The sequence below is a fragment of the Manis javanica genome, chromosome 1 (assembly GCF_040802235.1).
Source record: "Manis javanica isolate MJ-LG chromosome 1, MJ_LKY, whole genome shotgun sequence".
In the NCBI taxonomy this organism is placed as follows: Eukaryota; Metazoa; Chordata; class Mammalia; order Pholidota; family Manidae; genus Manis; species Manis javanica.
Window position 1 is genome coordinate 181721517 of NC_133156.1, and position 22948 is coordinate 181744464.

Consider the following 22948-nt stretch of genomic DNA (forward strand, 5'->3'; position numbering starts at 1 on the left):
AGATATCTGCTCTTTATGAATTAGAAAAATTAATATTGTTAAAATGTCCACACTACTCAAAGTGATCTACATATTCACTGTAATCCCTATCGAAATTCCAGTGGAATTTTTCAAAGACAAAAAAATCCTAAAATTTGTGTGGCACCGCAGAAGACCCTGAATAAGCCAAAGCAATTCTGCAGAAGAAGAAAGCTGAAGGCATTCTTCACAGTAGCCAAGACATGGAAAAAATCCAAGTGTCCATCAATGGAGAAATGGATAATGGGAATGTGGTGCATATATACTGTGGAATATTACTCACTCAGCAAAAGAAGGAAATCCTGCCTTTTGCGACAACATGGAATGAACATGAGGGCATTATGACAGGTTAAATCAGGTAGAGGAAGACAGAAATTGTATGATACCACTTTTTGGAATTTAAAAAGCCAAACTCAGAAACAGAGTAGAATGGTGGTTGCCAGGGCCTGGGAGATGGGGAGAATGGGGACATACTGGTCAACGGGCACAACTTCCAGCTGTAAGATGACTAAGTTCTGGGGATTTAATATACAACATGGTCACTATAATTAACATTTTTATATTCTTGAAAGTTAAGAGAGTAGATCATATGTTATCACCACAAACAAAAATGATAATTATGTGAGAGGATAGAGATATTAAGTAACCTGTTTTGGTAATTACTTCTCAATATATATATGTGTGTGTCAGATAAGCATGTCGCCTACCTTAAACTTAGATATGTTATGCGTCAAGAATATCTCAATAAAGCCAGAAGAAAAGTGTACGGAAGAGTGAAACTAATATGATAGCATATATGATGTCGTAGCTCAAAGTCTAAACAGAAGTACATATGGAATGGAGAAAACAAGTTGATACGCATAATTCCAGGCAAGCTGTGACTTTGGAGGTGTGAGTTATGATAGGTGATGGTGGTAAGATGAGGGGCTTAAAATGGTGTGATTTATTGAAAGTTAGTCTACTACTATTTACTCTTTTCTCCTGTCCCATGCGTGGAATATTTAGTCTTGTATTCTTAGGTGGAAGATTGGAAGTTTCTTTTCTAATGAAATTGATGAAAGACTGCCACAAAGTGCCATTTGGATTTCCTGAGCAAAGAGGTTATCTCCCTAAAATGAAGCTTGCTAGTTGACAAGTCTTCCTGTGCCCACAGACCTTTCTGTAAGCTCTTAAGTGATTTATTATTAAGTATGAATGACTGTCCAAGGATAAACAGGTATTTGAGGAAGATATCTTCAAAATCTAGCAATATGAGAGACCAAAAATTTAGCAATATGGGAAAACAAGCAGCAACAATAAAAAAAGTATCTGGAGGGAACAGATAATACAGAAAACAATATGTCAAAAAATAAGTTGTTTTCCTCAAACATTAAAAATTTGGTTCTTTATATAGAAATGTTATAAAGATTGTCAGGAGAAATTATAGGAGAATTCTGTATCCACAAGAAATTCTAGACGTAGGGAGAAAATTATCAGAGCAGTGATACAATAAAATTCCCTTTATTTTAAAGCACTCAAACTTGAAGATTCATGGATACATTAATTACTCAGCATAATGAACATAATTAAACAAAGACCTACACTAAGGTGCATCATTCTGAAATTTAGATTTTTTAGGGTAAGATTTGAAAAACTTGCAGAGGGAAAATGTAATACACAAAGGAATGAAGATCCAAATGACACTGCCTTTCTCATTAACAATAATGGATGCTAGTAGACAATGGCAAAATGCCTTCAATAATCCGAGCGAAAGGTTTTTTCAACCTTCAATTCTACACTCATTTACATATTTTATCAGTTTATGTGAAGAAAGATTTAAGTATGTTTAGATTTCAAGGACTCAATAAACTTAACTCTCTGGTTCCTTAATCCACGTGACCTTCAGAGAAGCATAAGGAACTAACTACCTGTGGGAGGAACCGAGTAGGGAGTCATTTATCTGTCAGTCCCCCTTGGTCAACGGCTGCCTCCCGTTGGGGCTGAGAATCATGAGTGCCAAGTAGTTCTTGTGGGATTCCACATTGCGGTGTCAGCGGAGCCCTAGGGCAGGGAGAGGCTTGTGCGTGCCAGAGCTGGTTTCAGGCTACACTGTGTCCCACTTCCAGCGCTGCCCAACGCAGCTTGCCGATGCTCTAGCTGGGGTAAGAGCTGGACCGAGAGGACGTGAGTTGATGCGCATGGGGTGTCCACTACAGATACCTAACGCTCGCAGTGCAGCACAGATGCAACACTGAACGGCCATGTGTAGTGGTATTAGATGCCATTAATGATTATGTGTCTAAAAATTGCTGGATCTCAGTTGTTCGTGGTAGACAGTGAAGCCATTGTCCCATCTCGTTTTCGGAGGTAGGACAGGTGGAGCTTATAATTTTTAGTGTTTGTCGTTGGCCTTATCTTTTAATTCAAAGTACTTTACGTGTATTACCTCATTTAATCCTCGCGGCTGTTCTGATTAATCTTCGCGGCTGCTCTGAGGTATATTCAATGAACCTTGTTTTATAGATGGGTGTGCTGCACAGAGAAGTAAAGAACCTACCCAAAGTTATAGATTAAGTTGTGGAGCTTAGACATAAAAACCTATCTTACTCCAAGAAGTGTTTTCCCCCGCTGCTATAGCACCTACAATTGAAGTCCATGTAATTATGTTAGGCCTCCAACCTGCTAGGCTAGATGTGTGATTTTAAAGGTCATTTGTATATTTCTTTCAGCCCACTAGAGGTCAGTATTGGGTTGATAAATACAGGAGCATTTGGTTTTTGATGCACAGAATTTTAACTCTTAAGAGTCTTATTGCTTGGTACACTTGGAACTTGTATATCACAATAAAACTTTATTTGGTAGCATATGTAGGATGCCTCATAGGCCCTTTCTGACAGTTGTAATAGTGTTCATAGTTACATGTTTAGGTTAATTGTCCAGATTAGATCATTCTTATGGGTTTTTCCCCTCTTCTAACAGGTAGGAGAACATCCAAATCCTGTCCTTTACAGATACCCTTGTCTTTTATTGGGCCAAATCTCATGATCACATCGACTTTTTTTTTTGTTATCTATTGCCATTATATAGTAAACATTTATCTAAATTTACTATGCATGTGCCACTGTATCTGGCCGTGGGGGATGCCAAGAATGGTAAAATGTGTTTTCTATCCTCAAAAAGAGAAGAGTAATATACTGATGAATTGTACTGTCATTTTTTCCCCCTGCATATCCAATAAGTTTACTGAATTCATCTTCTCCATTCTGCTTTTAACTTACTGTTTTCATGGTTCCTATTATTTGGAATGACCCCACCATCCTCTCATCAAGACCAGAATACTTGGAGTTATTTTTATTTCCTTTCTCTCTTGTACTTCATTCAAATCAGTAAATTCTGTTGTTTCTGCTTCTTGCATATCTGCTACTACCTTAATTCAAGTCCTCACTGTTGTTGGGACTGGTATATGATCTGGATTGGTTTTCCTGTTTTTAGTCTTTGTCTTTGCCTAGTTGACCACTCCTTTACAGTCTGCATAAGTTGTGAAGCTGGTCCTTTTTTTCTCCTGCTTACATTCTTTCATTGTTCCTCCACTGCCCATGCGCTAACCTTGAAACTACTTTGTATGGAATCTTTATCTCGTCAGTTCTTCATAACCTGTGTACTTACATAAAATAACTTAGTCCTTGGGTGAATTATGTTATTTCACACATGATGGTCTTTTCTCATGCTGTTTCCTTCCTCTGGAGTGGTTACTTTTTATATCTACTTTCCTTTGGAAAAATCATATTTATCTTTTAAGAGCAGTTTGCTCCCTCTTCCTCTGTGAAGCCTTTCCTTGAACCCCTTCAAGCAGATATGATTACTTTCTCTTTTGTGCAATCATTGCACCTGTGTTTATTTCTGTTATCATACTTACTGTACTGACTTTCAGCCACTTGTTTGCTTATCTTCTTCCCATGAAGTGTGATGTGAGGTTCGTGACTTGGGGACTCCACGTTATTCTCTGTAACCCAGAATGCAGCACAAAGCCTGGTACGAAGCAGACATTTCATACACGTTTGACTGGAAGTGCGGATACAGAGGGAAAGCACCGTGAGTTAGTGCAGTGAGAGGTGCATCCTAAAGGAAGAACTTTAGTTGGGTTTCAGAAGAAAGGTTGGATTCAGGTAGGTAGAGGTCATCAGTAGAGAAATGGCATAAGCAAAGATACACAAGTGTAAATATCCCTAGTATATTATGAGGTAGAGTCTGATCCGAGTGAAAAATGAGTGTTGGAGAGTGTGGGGTAAGTACATTGGAAAATCAGATTCAGCTTCCATTATGGTAGAGTCTAAGTGATAGATTGGAGTTTGGATTTGTACTTGTTTACAGTTTCCCCCAATTTCCCTCTTGCCTAATTGTGTGAGGAATGATGTGGTTTCAGAAGAACCTGGGCAGAATATGCAGGGGAATTGTAATGCGAAGGTGATGAGTTCCATTTTAGGTGTGTTGGAGGTGAGGTGCTTGTAGAGCACATGGTAGCAACAGGAAATGAGATACGCTGTTGGATCTTGGGAGAGTAGAAGGAATGGTAAGTGAAGAGATGGTCAGGAATAAGTCTTGTTAATTTCTATGTCTTTAGGAAAGCAGCGAAGAATGTCTATGAGGGGACCTTGAGGAAGATGTGGTTAAATGTGTAAAAATTACAGAGAGAATGAACAGCTAAGGAAAAGGAAGCACCTAAATGCTTTGTAAGGTCCACTTGTATGCTTGGTATCCTGCCCCCCTGACTCCATACAGGCAGCAGAAATCATTCAGCTGCTTCTTAAGTTCATGATTATAATGTTTATCTTTGGACGGATAGAATAAATAGTCCTGGTGAGATAGTTCGGCATGTTGGAAAAGAGCTCTGAAGGGCTTTTTTGGTTTCTTTTTCACGGATTTTAACTTTACCTTTCAGATTTGTAATCATTTCAAGTTTAGATGACAGTACTTAAGCATGCCTCCTCTTGATGGCTTAGGATACACTGGCAGTATTTTATTGATTATGAAAGAAAAATAATCAACTTGGGATTTTATAAAATAAGACCAATTTATGATAAGTTTTGGTTTTGTTATACTGAGAGGATGGAGTTAAGGGACAAGTGATCCCGTAAGTTGGACAAGTGATCCAACTTTCTGGATGAAGACTTGCTTCCTTAAGTATGAAAGCTTTAGGAAGTTCTCCTTTCCTTTGTGCCTCCCCAGAGTCATTGATCCCTTTTGTGTGGTTACTTTGGAAGTAACTGTGGACGAAATTCTTACTTTTGAGAGGAAAACAAAGAATATTCTATCTAACTTGGGGTTTCAAATACTTGGAGGACAAATATGTCTTACGTACAGACATAAATTAAATGTTGTTGGTTATGTTTTCTATCTCATTTTGTTATTGAAGCTGTGTATTTTATGTAAGTCAGACCGATATATCAATGAATACTATGCAGAGAAACAAGTTTGCCCATTGATTCAAATCTCTGGAATGTAGATTCTTTTCATTTTCTTGGCAGAAACTAGTTCACATACTTCAGGTTTTTCTCTGTCCTGTTATAATTGTCTCATTTAACCAGTGTCTGGACTAACACCTTATACTTAATATTTATCTTGAATTCATTAATTTCATTCAGAATATTTGGAGACTGGTTTTCTCCTGAAATAACCTCTACTTGTCACTGAGGAGAAATACCGTATATTGATTAAGGAATGTATATTCTTAAGAGGCCACATTTTTTTAAGCTTTGTATCTTGGGATGATCCTAAATACTATTTGAAAAAAGGGTTGTGGGGGCGGGGGGAGTTGTGTTGTGAAATACTTTTGGGACATGCTGTTAAAGAAGTTTCCTTAAAATAGGACTTCTCCCAGTTCTTACTCTGCTAATGTGCATTGTATATCTACAAGAAGTCTACATGACAGGCAGTATTTGCCATTTATTTGATTACAGAATCCTTTTTTTGGAAACATTGTCATGCTTTGAGGGATTATTAGTGTAGTGGAAAGATATCTGATCTGGAATTTAGGAGATTGCTCTTTGAGCTTCTGACTTACCACAAACCAGCCTTCTGACTGCAAACAAATCTTTTGTCTTCTGGCCTCAGTTTCCTGAGTGGTGACTAAGGTCACTTCCAGGGCTAATACTTTGTGATTTAATGCTTTTGTTGTTAACTCTGCCTAGTCACATTTTCCACCTCTTTGTATCTCTTGGAACTACACCATCATATGAATCTTTTGTTAAACAAGGGATTACACTTCCTTTTCTGTAAAAGTCAAAAGAAGAAACCTTTTAAAACTGTTTTCCATGGATTAAAGTCTGGAATCTTGTTGGATTAGTTATTCAAATTTTTCTTTTTAAGATACTTCATTCTCCCAGTTACATTTTACTTATAAAATATATCCACATAAGAGAGTTCCCTAAGCCTAAATGCTCCCGGCCCTTCTCCCTGCACCACAGTGGTTCCAATGTGGCATTTATCTTTTAAGAGATAAATATTTAGTTGTTTGCAGTAATTTCTTGACTATTCAGGTAAAAAATGGGTAGATTTCATTTTTGTGATGATTTAGTGTATGTATTTTAAAAAATCTTATGATAATACTGACTATCTTTTTTTTCTATGGAAACTGGGAAAATGAACCAAGATGTGTAACTTCAGGGTTAAAAATGTATACATGAATATGTTTGGTTTCATTTCTGGGACTAAAATTTTAGGTATTAAGGCATTTTGTGTTTTCGTTAAGATGCCATTTGTCCTTTGAATGCGTTATTTTGTTTCTTTTCTTTTCTTTTTTTAATATGTGTGTGTGCATCTCTATCCTAGGCCCAACAACAAAGAAATCTGGATAACATCATCTTGCAACAACCCAGGATAGGTAGCAAGAGAAAATATAAGAAAGATGCATACACGATTTTTGATACAGAGATAGAAAGCACTAGCCCCAAGTCTGAACAGGATTCAGGAATTCTGGATGTTGAAGACGAGGAAGATGATGAAGAGGTAAATAACATTTGAAGTGGGAAAATGAGACTATTGTGTTTGAGATGTGATGAAGAATTCATCCATATAAGATAGTTTATGTGATTTTCTGGATATTAAGTATCATTTTAAATGTACATGGGTTCCAGTTTAAGGAAACTGGGATGCATGAAGATATCTTAGATTCTAATTCTTTAGATTTTAAATGCAATCATCTTTTTTTCTTTCTTTTTTAAAAGCTTCAGGGTTTTTTGATTGTATACTGACTGGGCACTACATTAAGGGAAGAGTAGAGTTTACCTGACCTAGAGAAAGAGATCTAGGTGACCCCCATTGAAACTGAAACAAAGTTACTTGAGACAAAAGATGTTGCTCTAAATAGCTGGGAGTAAACAAAGGGATTTCTTAACCTTGAGAAATGGTTCCAAATGAAAATATAAAAAGGTACCAGGAAGTTGAGAATACATTTCTGAAGGAAATATGAGTGATTATAAGGGATCTGAGAATATTGTGAAATATCCATAATCTTAGATTAGTTCTGTGTCACCTTCAGGTAAAGAGTAAGATTAAGTGGTTTAGCTAATACATATTTTTGTATCTCCCTTGTTGTGGGACTGTATTTAATGTGTTTTTAAAAACGAAACTACTGTGACATTTGAGATTTCCTGTTAAAATATTTTCTAAATACTTGTCATTTGCTTAATTGGACCAGTTTCTTGGTGAGTATAGTGAATAGGAGATGGGCTTTGGAGCCATACAGACTGCATTCAAATTCTGGTTTTTCCATTTTATTTTATTTAAGAAGTTATCACAGATAATCATATCATACTTTTTAAATGTCTGTTGACATGTGCAAGGAACCACTTATCCTGCTACTTGGTAACCTGCTAGTCTCTTTTTCATTGTTTCATTTCTCCAGATAAAACAGGGGTTCCCATCTCTTCCCTATCCTTGTTTTTTGTTCTGCCCTTACTAGCCTTCTTATTCTCCTCTTCTGACAAAAACTACACTCCAAAGCTTGATACTGTCTAATGCTGTAATCTTAGGTGATTATTGAAACTGTCGGGACAAGTGGCTTCATCTATTGAGGGAAGACAGCAGTTTCTAACCTGTAGGATTGCACAAGTGCCTTCACCATAAAAAGTGGTCAGCAAATGCTGGTTTCTGTTCTATTTTTATTACTCTTCCTTGCTGACTTCTTTTATGACTCACAACTGTTGGTATGCTTGTCATTATTATTATTACTTTTTTACTTCAAAAATCAAGTTGGCCTTGTTTAAACTGGGCTGAAAAGCAAATAAACAAATTAGTTATGTCTAAAACAGAATTTACATTTGGATGAGAGACTATCATGTGTAAAACTCTACATTCTCTTATATAGTTTTCATTATTGAGGGAACACATTTCTAATGTAATTGTATTTATAATTTATACTTTATCAGGATATGTTTATTATGTAAATGAGGTACATTTATAGTTAACGATGTGTGAAAGTTTCATCATCTCTGTTATACTTGGATAAAAACAACTTTGAATAGCTCTAAGAAATAGAGCCAAGCAAAGAACCAGGCATTTTCTTAATGCTCGTGAATGTAGAAAGGGGCAGAGCAGACTTGATCTCCTTGATTTTATTTTCTAGCATCCGCTGCTCTTGCCTAGAATGACTGGTGTGGTAGGATATGAATCCACCCTGGAGATCAGACTGTCAGGCATTAGACCCATCACTGATGACAAGTTACAGTAGTAGTGAAGTTAAGCATCAGAATCAAGAAAGACCACTTAACACCTTTTATTTATATTTTGGGTGCTCCTCAAGGAAATGACATTCTATCAGGCACTATGGCTTAAGGAAACAGAAGTTAGAGATAGTCTATACCCCTAGATAACACCCCCACCCCAAAAAGATGGTTAGATAAGATGAAAGAATACAATATATACACAGTTCTCATATTTTAGTGAGACTCTTCTGGATATGAGCCATTCTTTATCATTAGCTCACTGAAAATCCTGGGCCAGTACCTCTTCATTTTTGTGCCATATTTCTTCTTTGTTTTGTTTTACAAGGTCCAGAGAAGATGACTAGTATTCTGTACTGGGGGTTCCTCACAAAGGAAGTATTATAGGAATGTAGTTGTAAGTTAACATTTTAAAATGGTCCTGAATTCCAAATAAAACAGAATTCATATTAGAGATTTGCTGATTGAGCTCTTAGAACAAGAATTCAGCACTTCACTGTCATCTAATGGCATCCTAGCTTTAAAAAAATCCTACCATATATTTATTTACTTCTCAGTTTGAATCTTCTTCAAGTGCACATTCTTAATCTCAAACCTCATGTAGAGAATTATTTATTTAGATGTCTCCAAACTGATTTCTTGGCATAGTTCTTGCATGGTGTGAATAAATTCTTCAGATAAGGTCTTTCGTGACCCACTGTGACGTTCTGACCTTCATTCCTGTCATTCTTCAGCAGACCTCATTGAGAGCAGCGTAAATAGTTTTTGAAATATTTTCACTTAAACTGTGGCATAAAATCCTGAGGGCAGTGGTTCTTAAATCTATTTGGGGTCATACATTCCTTGAGAGTTTGATAAAAGTTACATGGAATCTTTTCTCAGTAAAATGTACATATATTCACTCACAAAAAGTTGTGCATGAAATTTCAGGGAATTTGTGAAATTCATCTTGCCCTTAGGGCCCAGTTAAGAAGCCATGTTGTAGGGCAGTGCATCTTGAACTTTAATGTGCATAGGCATCACCTTTGGAGTCATTTTAAATGCAGATTATGATTCTGCAGGTTAGGGGTGAATCTGAGAAACTGCATTTTTTTCTGACAAGCTCTCAGATGAGGATGGCACTTCTGCTCCCAGAACACACTTTGAATTGAGGAAGCATTTTTAGTGAATAAAGAAAACCAACCCTGAATGTTTGGGTCTCCTATTGATTTATCATTATGTCTTAAAATTTTTCCAATGAGTGCAGTGCTTGAAAGTTGTATTTTGCTTTTTAAAATCCGTTGCTTATCAGTAGTGACTCTGTGGCATCTTACTACACTGATGGACACTGACTGCAATGGGGTATTGGGGGGACTTGATAATATGGGTAAATATAGTAATCACACTGTTTTTCTTGTGAAACCTTCATAAGAGTGTGTATCAATAATACCTTAATAAAAAAAATATGTTGCTTATAACAGATTACCAGCATTATTTTTTCAATGAAATTTCATGGTTCTGATTTAACATACTTCAATTTCTGTATTTTCTTATTTTCTGAAGTAAGGATTTTTTAACCTTTCATTTGCTTTTAATGGAGGCATACTCAATGCATTCTTTGAGTCAAGTGACATTTGTAGGCCATTTACTATGTCTTTGATTCTCAGTAGGACACCATAGAATGAGATGGGTAAAAAAGCCCAAACACCTAGAAAATAGCTTTGCACGTAGTAAGCAGATAGTTAATATATTGTTAAACTGAAATAATGTTTTTGCCAGAGAGAGGAAAAGCTTAATAGCCTGGGGGACTGAAAATGAAGTCACAGTAGTAAATTGTCATCTTGGATGAGAAACCAGCATGTGTTGAACTAGCTGAGAGAGCTAGTCTCTTGAATGCTGACAAGTGTTAGGAAAAATATCTCTCCATGAAATTCTCGATTTGTGTTTTATTTTTGTCTAATTAGTGAAAGGGTTACCTTAAATAAGGTAAGGTTTTTTTACTTGTTATAAACTGAAGTTGAACTGCCAATATTTGACCATTTTTGACCAACAGCTTAATTCAGTTGGTTTTCAGTGGAAATGTGTATGATTTGGGGAATTTATTTTGAATCTCTGTATCATCCTGTGGCATATTCAGATGTGACTGATTTTCTTTAAATGTTTAGATAGGACTTTGAAAAATTTTTTAGAAGTAGTGAACATTTTAGATTGTGAATGTATTTGTGGTCCTAGATTCATTAGGAATGTCATTTTTGAGATACTTGAAAATAAAATACAAAGAACTCTTAAGGTGATACACCATTTGTGAGAAGCCTACCAAGGGTAGGCTTGTTGTGAAGGTTGGCTGTGACAGAAATAATGAATATGGTGCTCTTGTGACAGTGCTTGGCACCCACAGTGCTGTCAGTATATAGTGGTCATTATTACGGCATTACAACTTGTGCTTTTTTGGGCACAGTATGATACATAAGTTGATACAGTTTTTGATAATGTATATTTGCTTGGATTGGTGAACACCACATACTTGTTAACAAAACGTCTGCTGAAATAAAGCAGTATTGAGTAAGAAATAGTTTGAAGAATCAGGGCCTATGATTTCATCTTTGTATCTAGGTTACTTCAGAGCTTCTGCATTTTTAGAACACTTTGTAGGTCCTATACTTAGAGCACAATTCATGTTAGGGAGCAGTGGTCACCATTTCATCTATATAGCTCTTCAGAGTGTTGGTTAAAGAGATGTTTGTTGACCAAATGATCCAGGTCAGGTTTAGCTGTCAAATTTGGTGTCTTTTTTGAAGTATGAAATTAATAGGATTGAGTTGATAATTTAAATACAAATGTCACTTAATATAAAGCTTTCTGAAGTGTCCTGAATTGTGGTACTGTAGTTATTTTGAGGTAACAAGATGTACTTGCTTTCTAGAGCAGCCATGACAAATTATCATAGATTGTGTGGCTGAAAGAATAGAACTTTGTTTTCTCACAGCTCTGGAGCCTGGAAGTCCCAAGGTCAAGGTGCCAGCAGGGTTGGTGTCTCCTTAGGCCTCTCTCCTTGGCTTACACATGGCCACCTTCTTGCTGTATCTTCCTGGCTTTTTCTCTGGGCTTCCCCTGGTGTGTCTCCTTTTCTTATAAGGACACCAGTTTTACTGTATTACAGCCCTACCTTATGACTTCATTTAACCTTAATTACCTTCTTAAAGTACCTGTTCCAAATACAGTCACATTGGGGGTTAGGGCTTCCACATATGAATCTGGGGGGAGATGATTTAGTCCATAGAACAGAATAATTGGAAAGAACGTAAGATTTGTGTTTAGAAAGTGTAAGTTTTTTCAGCTTTGTGCTATTGGAGCAAATCATGTAATTTCTCTAAGCATCTCTTTTCTTACCTATAAAATACTGACAGTAATTAATGTATGTTGTATTACTTGTGAAAAACTGTGGTTATGATTTTTGACCAAAATTTCAAATTGTGTATTGCAAAACTTCCTGTTGCATGCAGGCAACAAAATGAGGATTATTTCTCAGCAAATTAAAGTGACATGAAGGACGCCCTTAGGACTTCAGAATTTAAATCAGAGGTTACAGACTAGTAGCCCATGGGCCAGAAACAACTTGCAAAATGGTTGTTGGCTTGCACAGTGCTTAACATTTTTTATGTTAGTTGCCAACTTTTAAAATTCAGTCGAATTCACTTACCATTTGTGACAAAATGGACAGACCTTGAGGGCGTTATGCTCAGTGAACTAAGTCAGACAAAGACAAATACTGCACTATCTGTCTCACTTACATGTTGAATGTAAAAAACAAAACAAATAAACAAATGAAACTAAACCAAACCAAACCCAGACTCATAGATATAGAAAACAAATTGGTGGTTGCTAGAGGGGAGAGGGGTTTGTGCAGGAGGTAAAATCGGTGAAGTGTATTGAGAAGTACAAACGTCCAGTTATAAAATCAGTAAGTCATGGAGAAGTAATATACAGCATGGGGAATATAGTCAGTAATATTGTATTAACTTTGTAAGGTGACAGATGGTAACTAGACTTGTGGTGACCATTTCACAAAATTTACAAATGTCAAATCACTGTGTAGTATATTCGAAACTAATATATTATTGTGTGTGTGTGTATATATATCCCATATACAAATTTCTCCAGTTTTTCTAAATGTCCTTTATAGTACATACTTTTCATTCATTTTTTTACCTGCAGCCATATCTAGAAAAGTATCACACATTGCATTTATGTTTATACCTGTTTATTCTCCTTTAATATCTCTCTATTTAGATATATCTGGTACATCCTCATCATTAGGTTCAGGTCAATCATTTTTGGCAAGAGTATTAAAAAAGTATTAAAAAAGTATTCTTTTCAGGACATCATATAAGGAGGTTCACAATTGGTTAAGGAGGTGTCTATCAGATTTCTCCTTTCCCCCTTCATAATTAATAAGTAATCTGTGGAGTGATCGTTTTAGATCATCTGACTGTCCTGTTCCCTAACATTTTTTCACCCACTGGTTTTAGAATTTACTTACAATTCTTTCCTCAATTATGTTTTACTATGGTGATTATGAAAGAGTAATTTTTTTATTTTTATCATTTCTTTCACATTGATTAATTAGCATTCTTCTACAAAGAACTTTCTCCCTCTTTTTTTTTTTTTTTTTTTTTTTTTTTTGGTGTCAGTCAGTATTGGCTCATGGATTCTTATTTTCTATACAATGGATTATATTCTATTCTTGTCTTTCATTTTGATTCTTCAGTTGTTCCAGATTTGATCAGTGGCAGCCTTACCTACTGTCTTTGGACATGTCTCTATCAATTTTTGACCACTTACTTTTTTTCTTTTGGGGCATAAGACATTCTTAGTTCGCTCTAGGTTCTGCCCTACTCCCAGAGTCAGCTATTTTATTAAAGAGCTCTTGTTCCTTTTACTGGAGAATGATATTTAGAAACTGAGATGTGAGCATTCGTATGCTTCTTTGGTGGACAGAACTAAGAAATTCACAAGCCACACCAACACATTAGACATTTTTATAAATCATGAGTTAAAACCAATCCTTCTTATTTCAATCTGCTGCCATAGCTCTTCCTCTTCTCCTATGCCTTATTTGTATCTGAGAATTCCAGTTCCCAGAGGCAAATCTATGTATTTCTCATTTGCCTTAATCATATACATACACAAATAAAATGTTTTCAGAATTGCTATGCAAATGTCACTAGCAGCAGTAAACTTAATTTCAAGATTTCTTTGGAATTCTTTTTATCCTACAACATATCCCAATGGCTGTATAGTTCAGAATATTTTGTTCAAGTATTTCTTAGCTGTTTTTTTTCCCTCTGTGTGACTGTTACCAAATTGATATATAAGTAGGTTCATTGTTCCTTTTGGTATTATTTTTTACTGTTCTCTATTTGTATTAATTTAATTTTTTTAAATATGTAAAATACACCATGGTTCAAAAGGTAAAATTATATAAGAAGATATATTCAGTGAAATCTCATTTTCTTTTTTATCTTTCCACCCTGCTCTTTCTACCTCTTGTAAGCAGTCAGTACTATGAATTGGTGGTGTATGTGTGTATATGTACACTCCTTATGCCTTATACAACATGGCTATTAATAGCATATATAAATAACATTTGTACTTTGTCTTTTCACTTGAAAATGTGTCCTGAAAATTATTGCATATCAGTTTATAGACATCTTTCTCATCACTACATTATTTGAATGTACCATAGTTTGTTCAACCAGTCTCTTTTATTGGGCATTTAAGATTTCCAGTATTTTTCCTATTAAAATATAGTGTTTCAACTACACAGCTATTAGAATTAGCTGAAAAAAAATTACTGGTAATTCCCACTATTGGCAGGGTGCAGAGCAATTGGAACTCATATATTGCTGTGAAATGCAAAATGACAGTCTCTTTGGGGAAATGGTTAGTACTAGTGTGTTATAAAGCTGAACATATACTTACCAAAGGACCTAGCAATCTCACTCCTAGGTATTTACACAAAAAAACTTGTACATCAATGTTTATAGCAGCTTTATACATACGTTGCCAGAAAGGAGAAACAATCCAAGTGTACTTCAGTGGGTGAAGGAATTCGTGAAACATGGTATATCCATAAAAATCACTCTGAAATAAAAGGAAATGAACCATAAATACACGAAACAATACAGATAAACCTCAAATGCAGTGTGCTAACTGAAAGATGGCAGATTAAAAAAGCTGCTTACCCATCTGAGTCTATTTGTATGACATTCCTGAAAAGACAAAACTCTAGGGACATAAAATGGATCAATTTTGTCAAGGACTGGGCGTCAGGGAGCAATATGACTACAACAGAGCATAAGGGAATTTTTGGGGGTGGTGGAAGTTTTTTTAAAATCTAGATTGTGATGTTGATTACAGGACTGTATGGATTTGTCAGAGCTTACCGAATTGTTCACTAGAAAGGGTGAATTTTCTGTATGTAAAACATATTAAGACTTTAAAAAATAGTTTCAAAATAAATCTCAAAACCTGAGAATTGTTTTTCATATGTTAAGAAGTATATCCTCAGTGTAGGTTCTTAAAAACAAGATTGTTGATTCCAAGGGTAAATGCATGTGCAGTTTTGTTAGGTAATGTCAAATTCTGCTCCATAGAGGTTGTGCTGTTTTCTGTACCTTCCTGTTCTAGCAATGTGTTAGGTACCTTTTTTCTCTCACAGTTTGTTTAAAAGATTATTTTGTTAAGCTTTGAGTTTTTTTTTTTTTGCCAGACACATACATGACAAATGGTATTGCTGTATAGTTTTAATTTGTATTCCTATTACTATGAGTGAAATGTAATATCTTAGAAATTTGAGGGCTATTTGTATACCTTATTTTTTTAAGTTTTTTAAATACATTTTTTATTGAAATACAGTTGATATACATTAGTTTCAAGTATACAACACAGTGGGCCACTGGTTACCCATATTATTAAATCATCACCCCAACTAGTGCAGTTAGTATTTGACAACACAGAAAGATGTTACAGAATCATTGGCTAAATTCTCCATGCTGTACCAGCATCCCTGTGGACAATTTATATTGTGATCGACATTTTTTGTGTCCCTTTGTCTCCCACCCATCCACTCCACTCTCTCCCCCATGTTAACCACCAGGCACTTCTCTGTTGTCATTTTGTTCATTTTGTTTTGTTTTTAGATTCCACTAATAAGTGAAATCATATGCTATTTGTCTTTCTCCGCCTGGCTTATTTCACTTAGCATAGGTCCATCTATGTTGTCAAAAATGGCAGGATTTCTTTCTTTTTTTAGGCTGAATAGGATTCCATTGTGTATAAGTACTACATCTTCTTTATCCATTCATGGTTGCTTCCATATCTTGCCTATTGTAAATAATGTGGCAATAAAGATGAGGGGTGTATATGTCTTTTTGAATAAGGGGTTTTGTTTCCTTTGGACATTCCTAGAAGTAGAATTACTGGATTGTATTCTATTTCTATTTTTAGATTTTTGAGGAACTTTCATACTGCTTTCCACAGTGGCTGTACCAATTTACATTCCTATCAACAGTGCAGGAGGTTCCCTTTTCTCCACATCCTTGCTAACGTTTGCTGTTTTTTGTCTTTTGGATAGTGGCCATTCTAATTTGTGTGAGATGATACCTTATTGTGGTTTCGATTTGCATTTCTCTGATGATTAGTGATGTGGAGCATCTTTTCATGTGCCTGTGGCCATCTAATAAAGTCTGATTAGGTCCTCTGCCCCTTCTTTAATCTGGTTATGTGTTTTTTGGTATTGAGTCATATGAATTCATTATATATTTTGGATGTTAACCCTTTATTGGGTAAATCATTTTTGAATATATTCCCCTATACTATAAACTATATACTATAGGTTGCCTTTTTTTTTTTTTTTGAGAGGGCATCTCTCATATTTATTGATCAAATGGTTGTTAACAACAATAAAATTCAGTATAGGGGGGTCAATGCTCAATGTACAATCATTAATCCATCTCAAGCCTAATTCTCGTCAGTCTCCAATCTTCTGAAGCATAACGAACAAGTTCTTACATGGTGAACGAATTCTTACAGAGTGAATAAATTCTTACATGGTGAACAGTACAAGGGCATTCATCACAGAAACTTTCGGTTTTGATCATGCAATATGACCTATAAACCATCAGGTCAAATATGAATATTCATTTGATTTTTGTACTTGATTTATATGTTGATCCCACATTTCTCCTATTATTATTATTATTTTTATTTTTAATAAAATGCTGAAGTGGTAGGTAGATGCAAGATAAAGGTAGAAAACATAGTTTAGTGCTGTAAGAAGGCAAATGTAGATGATCAGATGATCAGGTGTGTGCCTATGGACTAAGTATTAATCCAGGCTAGACAAGGGCAGCAAGACATCCACGGATGCAGAAGATTTCTCTCAAAGCAGGGGGGGTGAGGTTCTGAGCCTCACCTCTGTTGATCCCCAAATTCTCACCTGATGGCCCCCCTGCGACTGTGCCTGTCTTAGGTTGTTCCTCCCTTGAGGAATCTTACCCGTCTCTGGCTAACCAGTCATCTTCCGGGGCCATACAGGGAAATGTAAAGTTGGTAAGTGAGAGAGAAGCCATATTGTTTGCAAAGGTTAGCTTTTTACTTCTTTGCAGATTTATGCCCTCTGGCTTCTATGCCCAGCACTTGTCTCGAGGTATCTTTACCACCTGGAGGAATTATGATACTCGGTAAATTCGATATGAGGCACGAATTCTATTTAAGGTTTGTAATTAGGAAGGAAGAAGAAAAGCTATAGATGTAGCATATGAAGGAAACTTGGGAGGATTGATTATTTCTTTGACATATCTTCTTGTATAGTACCTTAAGTATGTATAGGTTTTAAACTACTAACTAATTTGCACACACATATTAACATTATAGGAATACGGTGACATAAACAAAGCAAATCTATAATTACCAGCCATCTCCAGTGAAGCCAAGAAAACCATTTAGGCACCCTAGGCATTTGTGAAAATTTATCTATAATATGATGGATATTTTCCAACTGTACTTGAACCATCAGACAAATTAAAGCAGCCCATTTCTGGGATCTGTTCACATCCCATATGTTCTTTTAACCATAGATAGTCTATAGTCATGAGATTTTGGGGTGCTACAACTTGCACCCCTCCCAACTCCTGGTTGAGTTCCAACAGTACAGATCCAGTCAAATTCGTTGTCTCACTGTATGCACATGCCAGCCTAGACATCTCCCTCCTCCTTCTTATGGCAAGTCCAGGAGACGGTGGGCTGGATGCAGCCACAACCGCAGCATCGTCCGGATCCCTGGGGAGGCTTTTTGATGATCATCCCCCGGCACGAGTCCTCCAGAGAGTGCTGATGCCGGAAGCTCCTCCTCATATCGTATCTTATTTCATTTTCTGTGTATCCAAGCTAGGCCTTGATCTTCTGCGTAGAAACAAACAGACCCTTTGCCCACACTTTGACATGCCCTCTATACCACTGTGCAGAACTCATTGGAGGTCAGCACACAGTAACTGCTTTTTTTTTTTTTTTTTTTAATTAAGAGAAAGGAATATTATCAGAAAAGAGTACCTCCATAGCTGATCATCTGACACCCTTTAAGTGATCAACATTAAGGATATTTAAAGCATGCGTTGATCTTTGATTTACCAATAGTTTTATCCTGTTAACGAGTAATCCCCTTTTCTTTCTTTCTTTCTTTCTTTTTTTTTTTTTTTTTAATTTTTAATCTACCCTTACATGAAGAATACTATGTTTACTATGCTCTCCCCTATATCAGGTCCCCCCTAACAACCCCATTACGGTTACTGTCCATCAGCTTAGCAAAATGTGGTAGAGTCACTACTTGTCCTCTCTGTGTTGTGCAGCCCACCCTCCCCTTTCTACCTGCCCTCGATGCATGGTAATCTTAATAACCCCCTTCTTCTTCCCCCGACTTATCCCTCCCTGCCCACCCATCCTCCCCAGTTCCTTTCCCTTTGGTACCTGTTAGTCCATTTTTGGGTTCTGTAATTCTGCTGCTGTTTTGTTCCTTCAGTTTTTCCTTTGTTCCTATACTCCTCAGATGAGTGAAATCATTTGGTATTTCTCTTTCTCTGCTTGGCTTATTTCACTGAGCATAATACTCTCCAGCTCCATCCATGTTGCTGCAAATGGTTGGATTTTTCCACTTCTTATGGCTGAGTAGTATTCCATTGTGTATATGTACCACATCTTCTTTATCCATTCATCTACAGATGGACATTTAGGTTGCTTCCAATTCTTGGCTATTGTAAATAGTGCTGCGATAAACATAGGAGTGCATCTGTCTTTCTCAAACTTGATTGCTGCGTTCTTAGGGTAAATTCCTAGGAGTGGAATTCCTGGGTCAAATGGTAGGTCTGTTTTGAGCATTTTGATGCACCTCCATACTGCTTTCCACAATGGTTGAACTAATTTACATTCCCACCAGCAGTGTAGGAGGGTTCCCCTTTCTCCACAGCCTCGCCAACATTTGTTGTTGTTTGTCTTTTGGATGGCAGCTATCCTTACTGGTGTGAGGTGATACCTCATTGTAGTTTTAATTTGCATTTCTCTGATAATTAGCGATGTGGAGCATCTTTTCATGTGTCTCTTGGCCATCTGTATTTCTTTTTTGGAGAACTGTCTGTTCAGTTCCTCTGCCCATTTTTTAATTGGGTTATTTGTTTTTTGTTTGTTGAGGCGTGTGAGCTCTTTATATATTCTGGACGTCAAGCCTTTATCAGATCTGTCATTTTCAAATATATTCTCCCATACTGTAGGGTTCCTTTTTGTTCTATTGATGGTGTCTTTCGCTGTACAGAAGCTTTTCAGCTTAATGTAGTCCCACTTGCTCATTTTTGCTGTTGTTTTCCTTGCCCGGGGAGATATGTTCAAGAAGAGATCCCTCATGTTTATGTCTAAGAGGTTTTTGCCTATGTTTTTTTCCAAGAGTTTAATGGTTTCGTGACTTACATTCAGGTCTTTGATCCATTTTGAGTTTACCTTTGTATATGGGGTTAGACAATGGTCCAGTTTCATTCTCCTACATGTAGCTGTCCAGTTTTGCCAGCACCATCTGTTGAAGAGACTGTCATTTTGCCATTGTATGTCCATGGCTCCTTTATCAAATATTAATTGACCATATATGTTTGGGTTAATTTCTGGGGTCTCTAATCTGTTCCACTGGTCTGTGGCTCTGTTCTTGTGCCAGTACCAAATTGTCTTGATTACTATGGCTTTGTAGTAGAGCTTGAAGTTGGGGAGTGAGATCCCCCCTACTTTATTCTTCTTTTTCAGGATTGCTTTGGCTATTCGGGGTCTTTGGTGTTTCCATATGAATTTTTGAATTATTTGTTCCAATTCATTGAAGAATGTTGCTGGTAATTTGAGAGGGATTGCATCAAATTTGTATATTGCTTTCGGCAGGATGGCCATTTTGACGATATTAATTCTTCCTAGCCATGAGCATGGGATGAGTTTCCATTTATTAGTGTCCCCTTTAATTTCTCTTAAGAGTGACTTGTAGTTTTCAGAGTATAAGTCTTTCACTTCCTTGGTTAGGTTTATTCCTAGGTATTGTATTCTTTTTGATGCAATGGTGAATGGAATTGTTTTCCTGATTTCTCTTTCTATTGATTCGTTGTTAGTGTATAGGAAAGCTACAGATTTCTGTGTGTTGATTTTGTATCCTGCAACTTTGCTGTATTCCGATATCAGTTCTAGTAGTTTTGGAGTGGAGTCTTTAGGGTTTTTTATGTACAGTATCATATCATCTGCAAATAGTGACAGTTTAACTTCTTCTTTACCAATCTGGATTCCTTGTATTTCTTTGTTTTGTCTGATTGCCGTGGCTAGGACCTCCAGTACTATGTTAAATAACAGTGGGGAGAGTGGGCATCCCTGTCTGGTTCCCGATCTCAGTGGAAATGCTTTCAGCTTCTCGCTGTTCAGTATAATGCTGGCTGTGGGTTTATCATAGATGGCCTTTATTATGTTGAGGTACTTGCCCTCTATTCCCATTTTGCTGAGAGTTTTTATCATGAATGAATGTTGAATTTTGTCAAATGCTTTTTCAGCATCTATGGAGATGATCATGTGGTTTTTGTCTTTCTTTTTGTTGATGTGGTGGATGATGTTGATGGATTTTCGAATGTTGTACCATCCTTGCATCCCTGGGATGAACCCCACTTGGTCATGGTGTATGATCCTTTTGATATACTGTTGAATTCTGTTTGCTAATATTTTATTGAGTATTTTTGCATCTACATTCATCAGGGATATTGGTCTGTAATTTTCTTTTTTGGTGGGGTCTTTTCCTGGTTTTGGTATTAGGGTGATGTTGGCTTCATAGAATGAGTTTGGGAGTATTCCCTCTTCTTCTATTTTGTGGAACACTTTAAGGAGAATGGGTATTATGTCTTCTCTGTGTGTCTGATAAAATTCCGAGGTAAATCCGTCCGGCCCCGGGGTTTTGTTCTTGGGTAGTTTTTTGATTACTGTTTCAATTTCTTTGCTTGTAATTGGTTTGTTTAACTTTTGTGTTTCTTCCTTGGTCAGTCTTGGGAGGTTGTATTTTTCTAGGAAGTTGTCCATTTCTTCTAGGTTTTCCAGCTTGTTGGCATATAGGTTTTCATAGTAGTCTTTAATAATTCTTTGTATTTCTGTGGAGTCTGTCGTGATTTTTCCATTCTCATTTCTGATTATGTTGATTTGTGTTGACTCTCTTTTTCTCTTAATAAGTTGGGCTAGAGGCTTATCTATTTTGTTTATTTTCTCAAAGAACCAGCTCTTGGTTTCGTTGATTTTTGCTATTGTTTTATTCTTCTCAATTTTGTTTATTTCTTTTCTGATCTTTATTATGTCCCTCCTTCTGCTGACTTTAGGCCTCATTTGTTCTTCTTTTTCCAGTTTTAATAATTGTGATGTTAGACTATTCATTTGGGATTGTTCTTCCTTCTTCAAGTGTGCCTGGATTGCTATATACTTTCCTCTTAAGACTGCTTTCGCTGCATCCCACAGAAGTTGGGGCTTAGTGTTGTTGTTGTCATTTGTTTCTATATATTCCTTGATCTCTATTTTGATTTGTTCATTGATCCATTGATTATTTAGTAGCATGTTGTTAAGCCTCCATGTGTTTGTGAGCCTTTTTGTTTTCTTTGTAGAATTTATTTCTACTTTCATACCTTTGTGGTCTGAAAAATTGGTTGGTAGAATTTCAATATTGTGGAATTTACTGAGGCTCTTTTTGTGAGCTAGTATGTGGTCTATTCTGGAGAATGTTCCATGTGCACTTGAGAAGAATGTATATCCTGTTGCTTTTGGATGTAAAGTTCTATAGATGTCTATTAGGTCCATCTGTTCTAGTGTGTTGTTCAGTGCCTGTGTGTCTTTACTTATTTTCTGCCCGGTGGATCTATCCTTTGGGGTGAGTGGTGTGTTGAAGTCTCCTACAATGAATGCATTGCAGTCTATTTCCCTCTTTAGTTCTGTTAGTATTTGCTTCACATATGCTGGTGCTCCTGTATTGGGTGCATATATATTTAGAATGGTTATATCCTCTTGTTGGACTAAGCCCTTTATCATTATGTAGTGGCCTTCTTTATCTCTTGTTACTTTCTTTGTTTTGAAGTCTATTTTGTCTGATATTAGTACTGCAACCCCTGCTTTCTTCTCACTGTTGTTTGCCTGAAATATGTTTTTCCATCCCTTGACTTTTAGTCTATGCTTATCTTTGGGTTTAAGGTGAGTTTCTTGTAAGCAGCATATAGATGGGTCTTGCTTTTTTATCCATTCTATTACTCTATGTCTTTTGATTGGTGCATTAAGTCCATTTACATTTAGGGTGACTATTGAAAGATATGTACTTATTGCCATTGCAGGCTTTAGATTCGTGGTTACCAAAGGTTCAAGGTTAGCTTCTTTAGTATCTTACTGCCTAACTTAGCTCGCTTATTGAGCTGTTATATACACTGTCTGGAGAGTCTTTTCTTCTCTCCCTTCTTATTCCTCCTCCTCCATTCTTCATATGTTGTGTGTTTTGTTCTGTGCTCTTTTTAGGGATGCTCCCATCTAGAGCAGTCCCTGTAGGATGCCCTGTAGAGGTGGTTTGTGGGAAGCAAATTCCCTCAGCTTTTGCTTGTCTGGGAATTGTTTGATCCCACCATCATATTTAAATGATAGTCGTGCTGGATACAGTATCCTTGGTTCAA

At 36.5% G+C, this 22948-nt stretch overlaps 1 protein-coding gene across 5 annotated transcripts in view; it reads left to right on the forward strand.

Moving 5' to 3' along the window:
- Positions 1-22948, forward strand: part of EXOC6B (exocyst complex component 6B) — a 640335-nt gene that overhangs the window by 257148 nt on the left and 360239 nt on the right. For 4 of the 5 annotated variants that reach the window (XM_037027188.2, XM_073211565.1, XM_037027190.2 and 1 more), the window contains one exon: positions 6826-7002. The exons of the other annotated variant lie outside the window; for it this stretch is intronic. In XM_037027188.2, coding sequence (XP_036883083.1) covers positions 6826-7002 — 177 coding nt within the window. The remainder of the gene's footprint in view (positions 1-6825; positions 7003-22948) is intronic. 5 annotated transcript variants of the gene reach the window in all.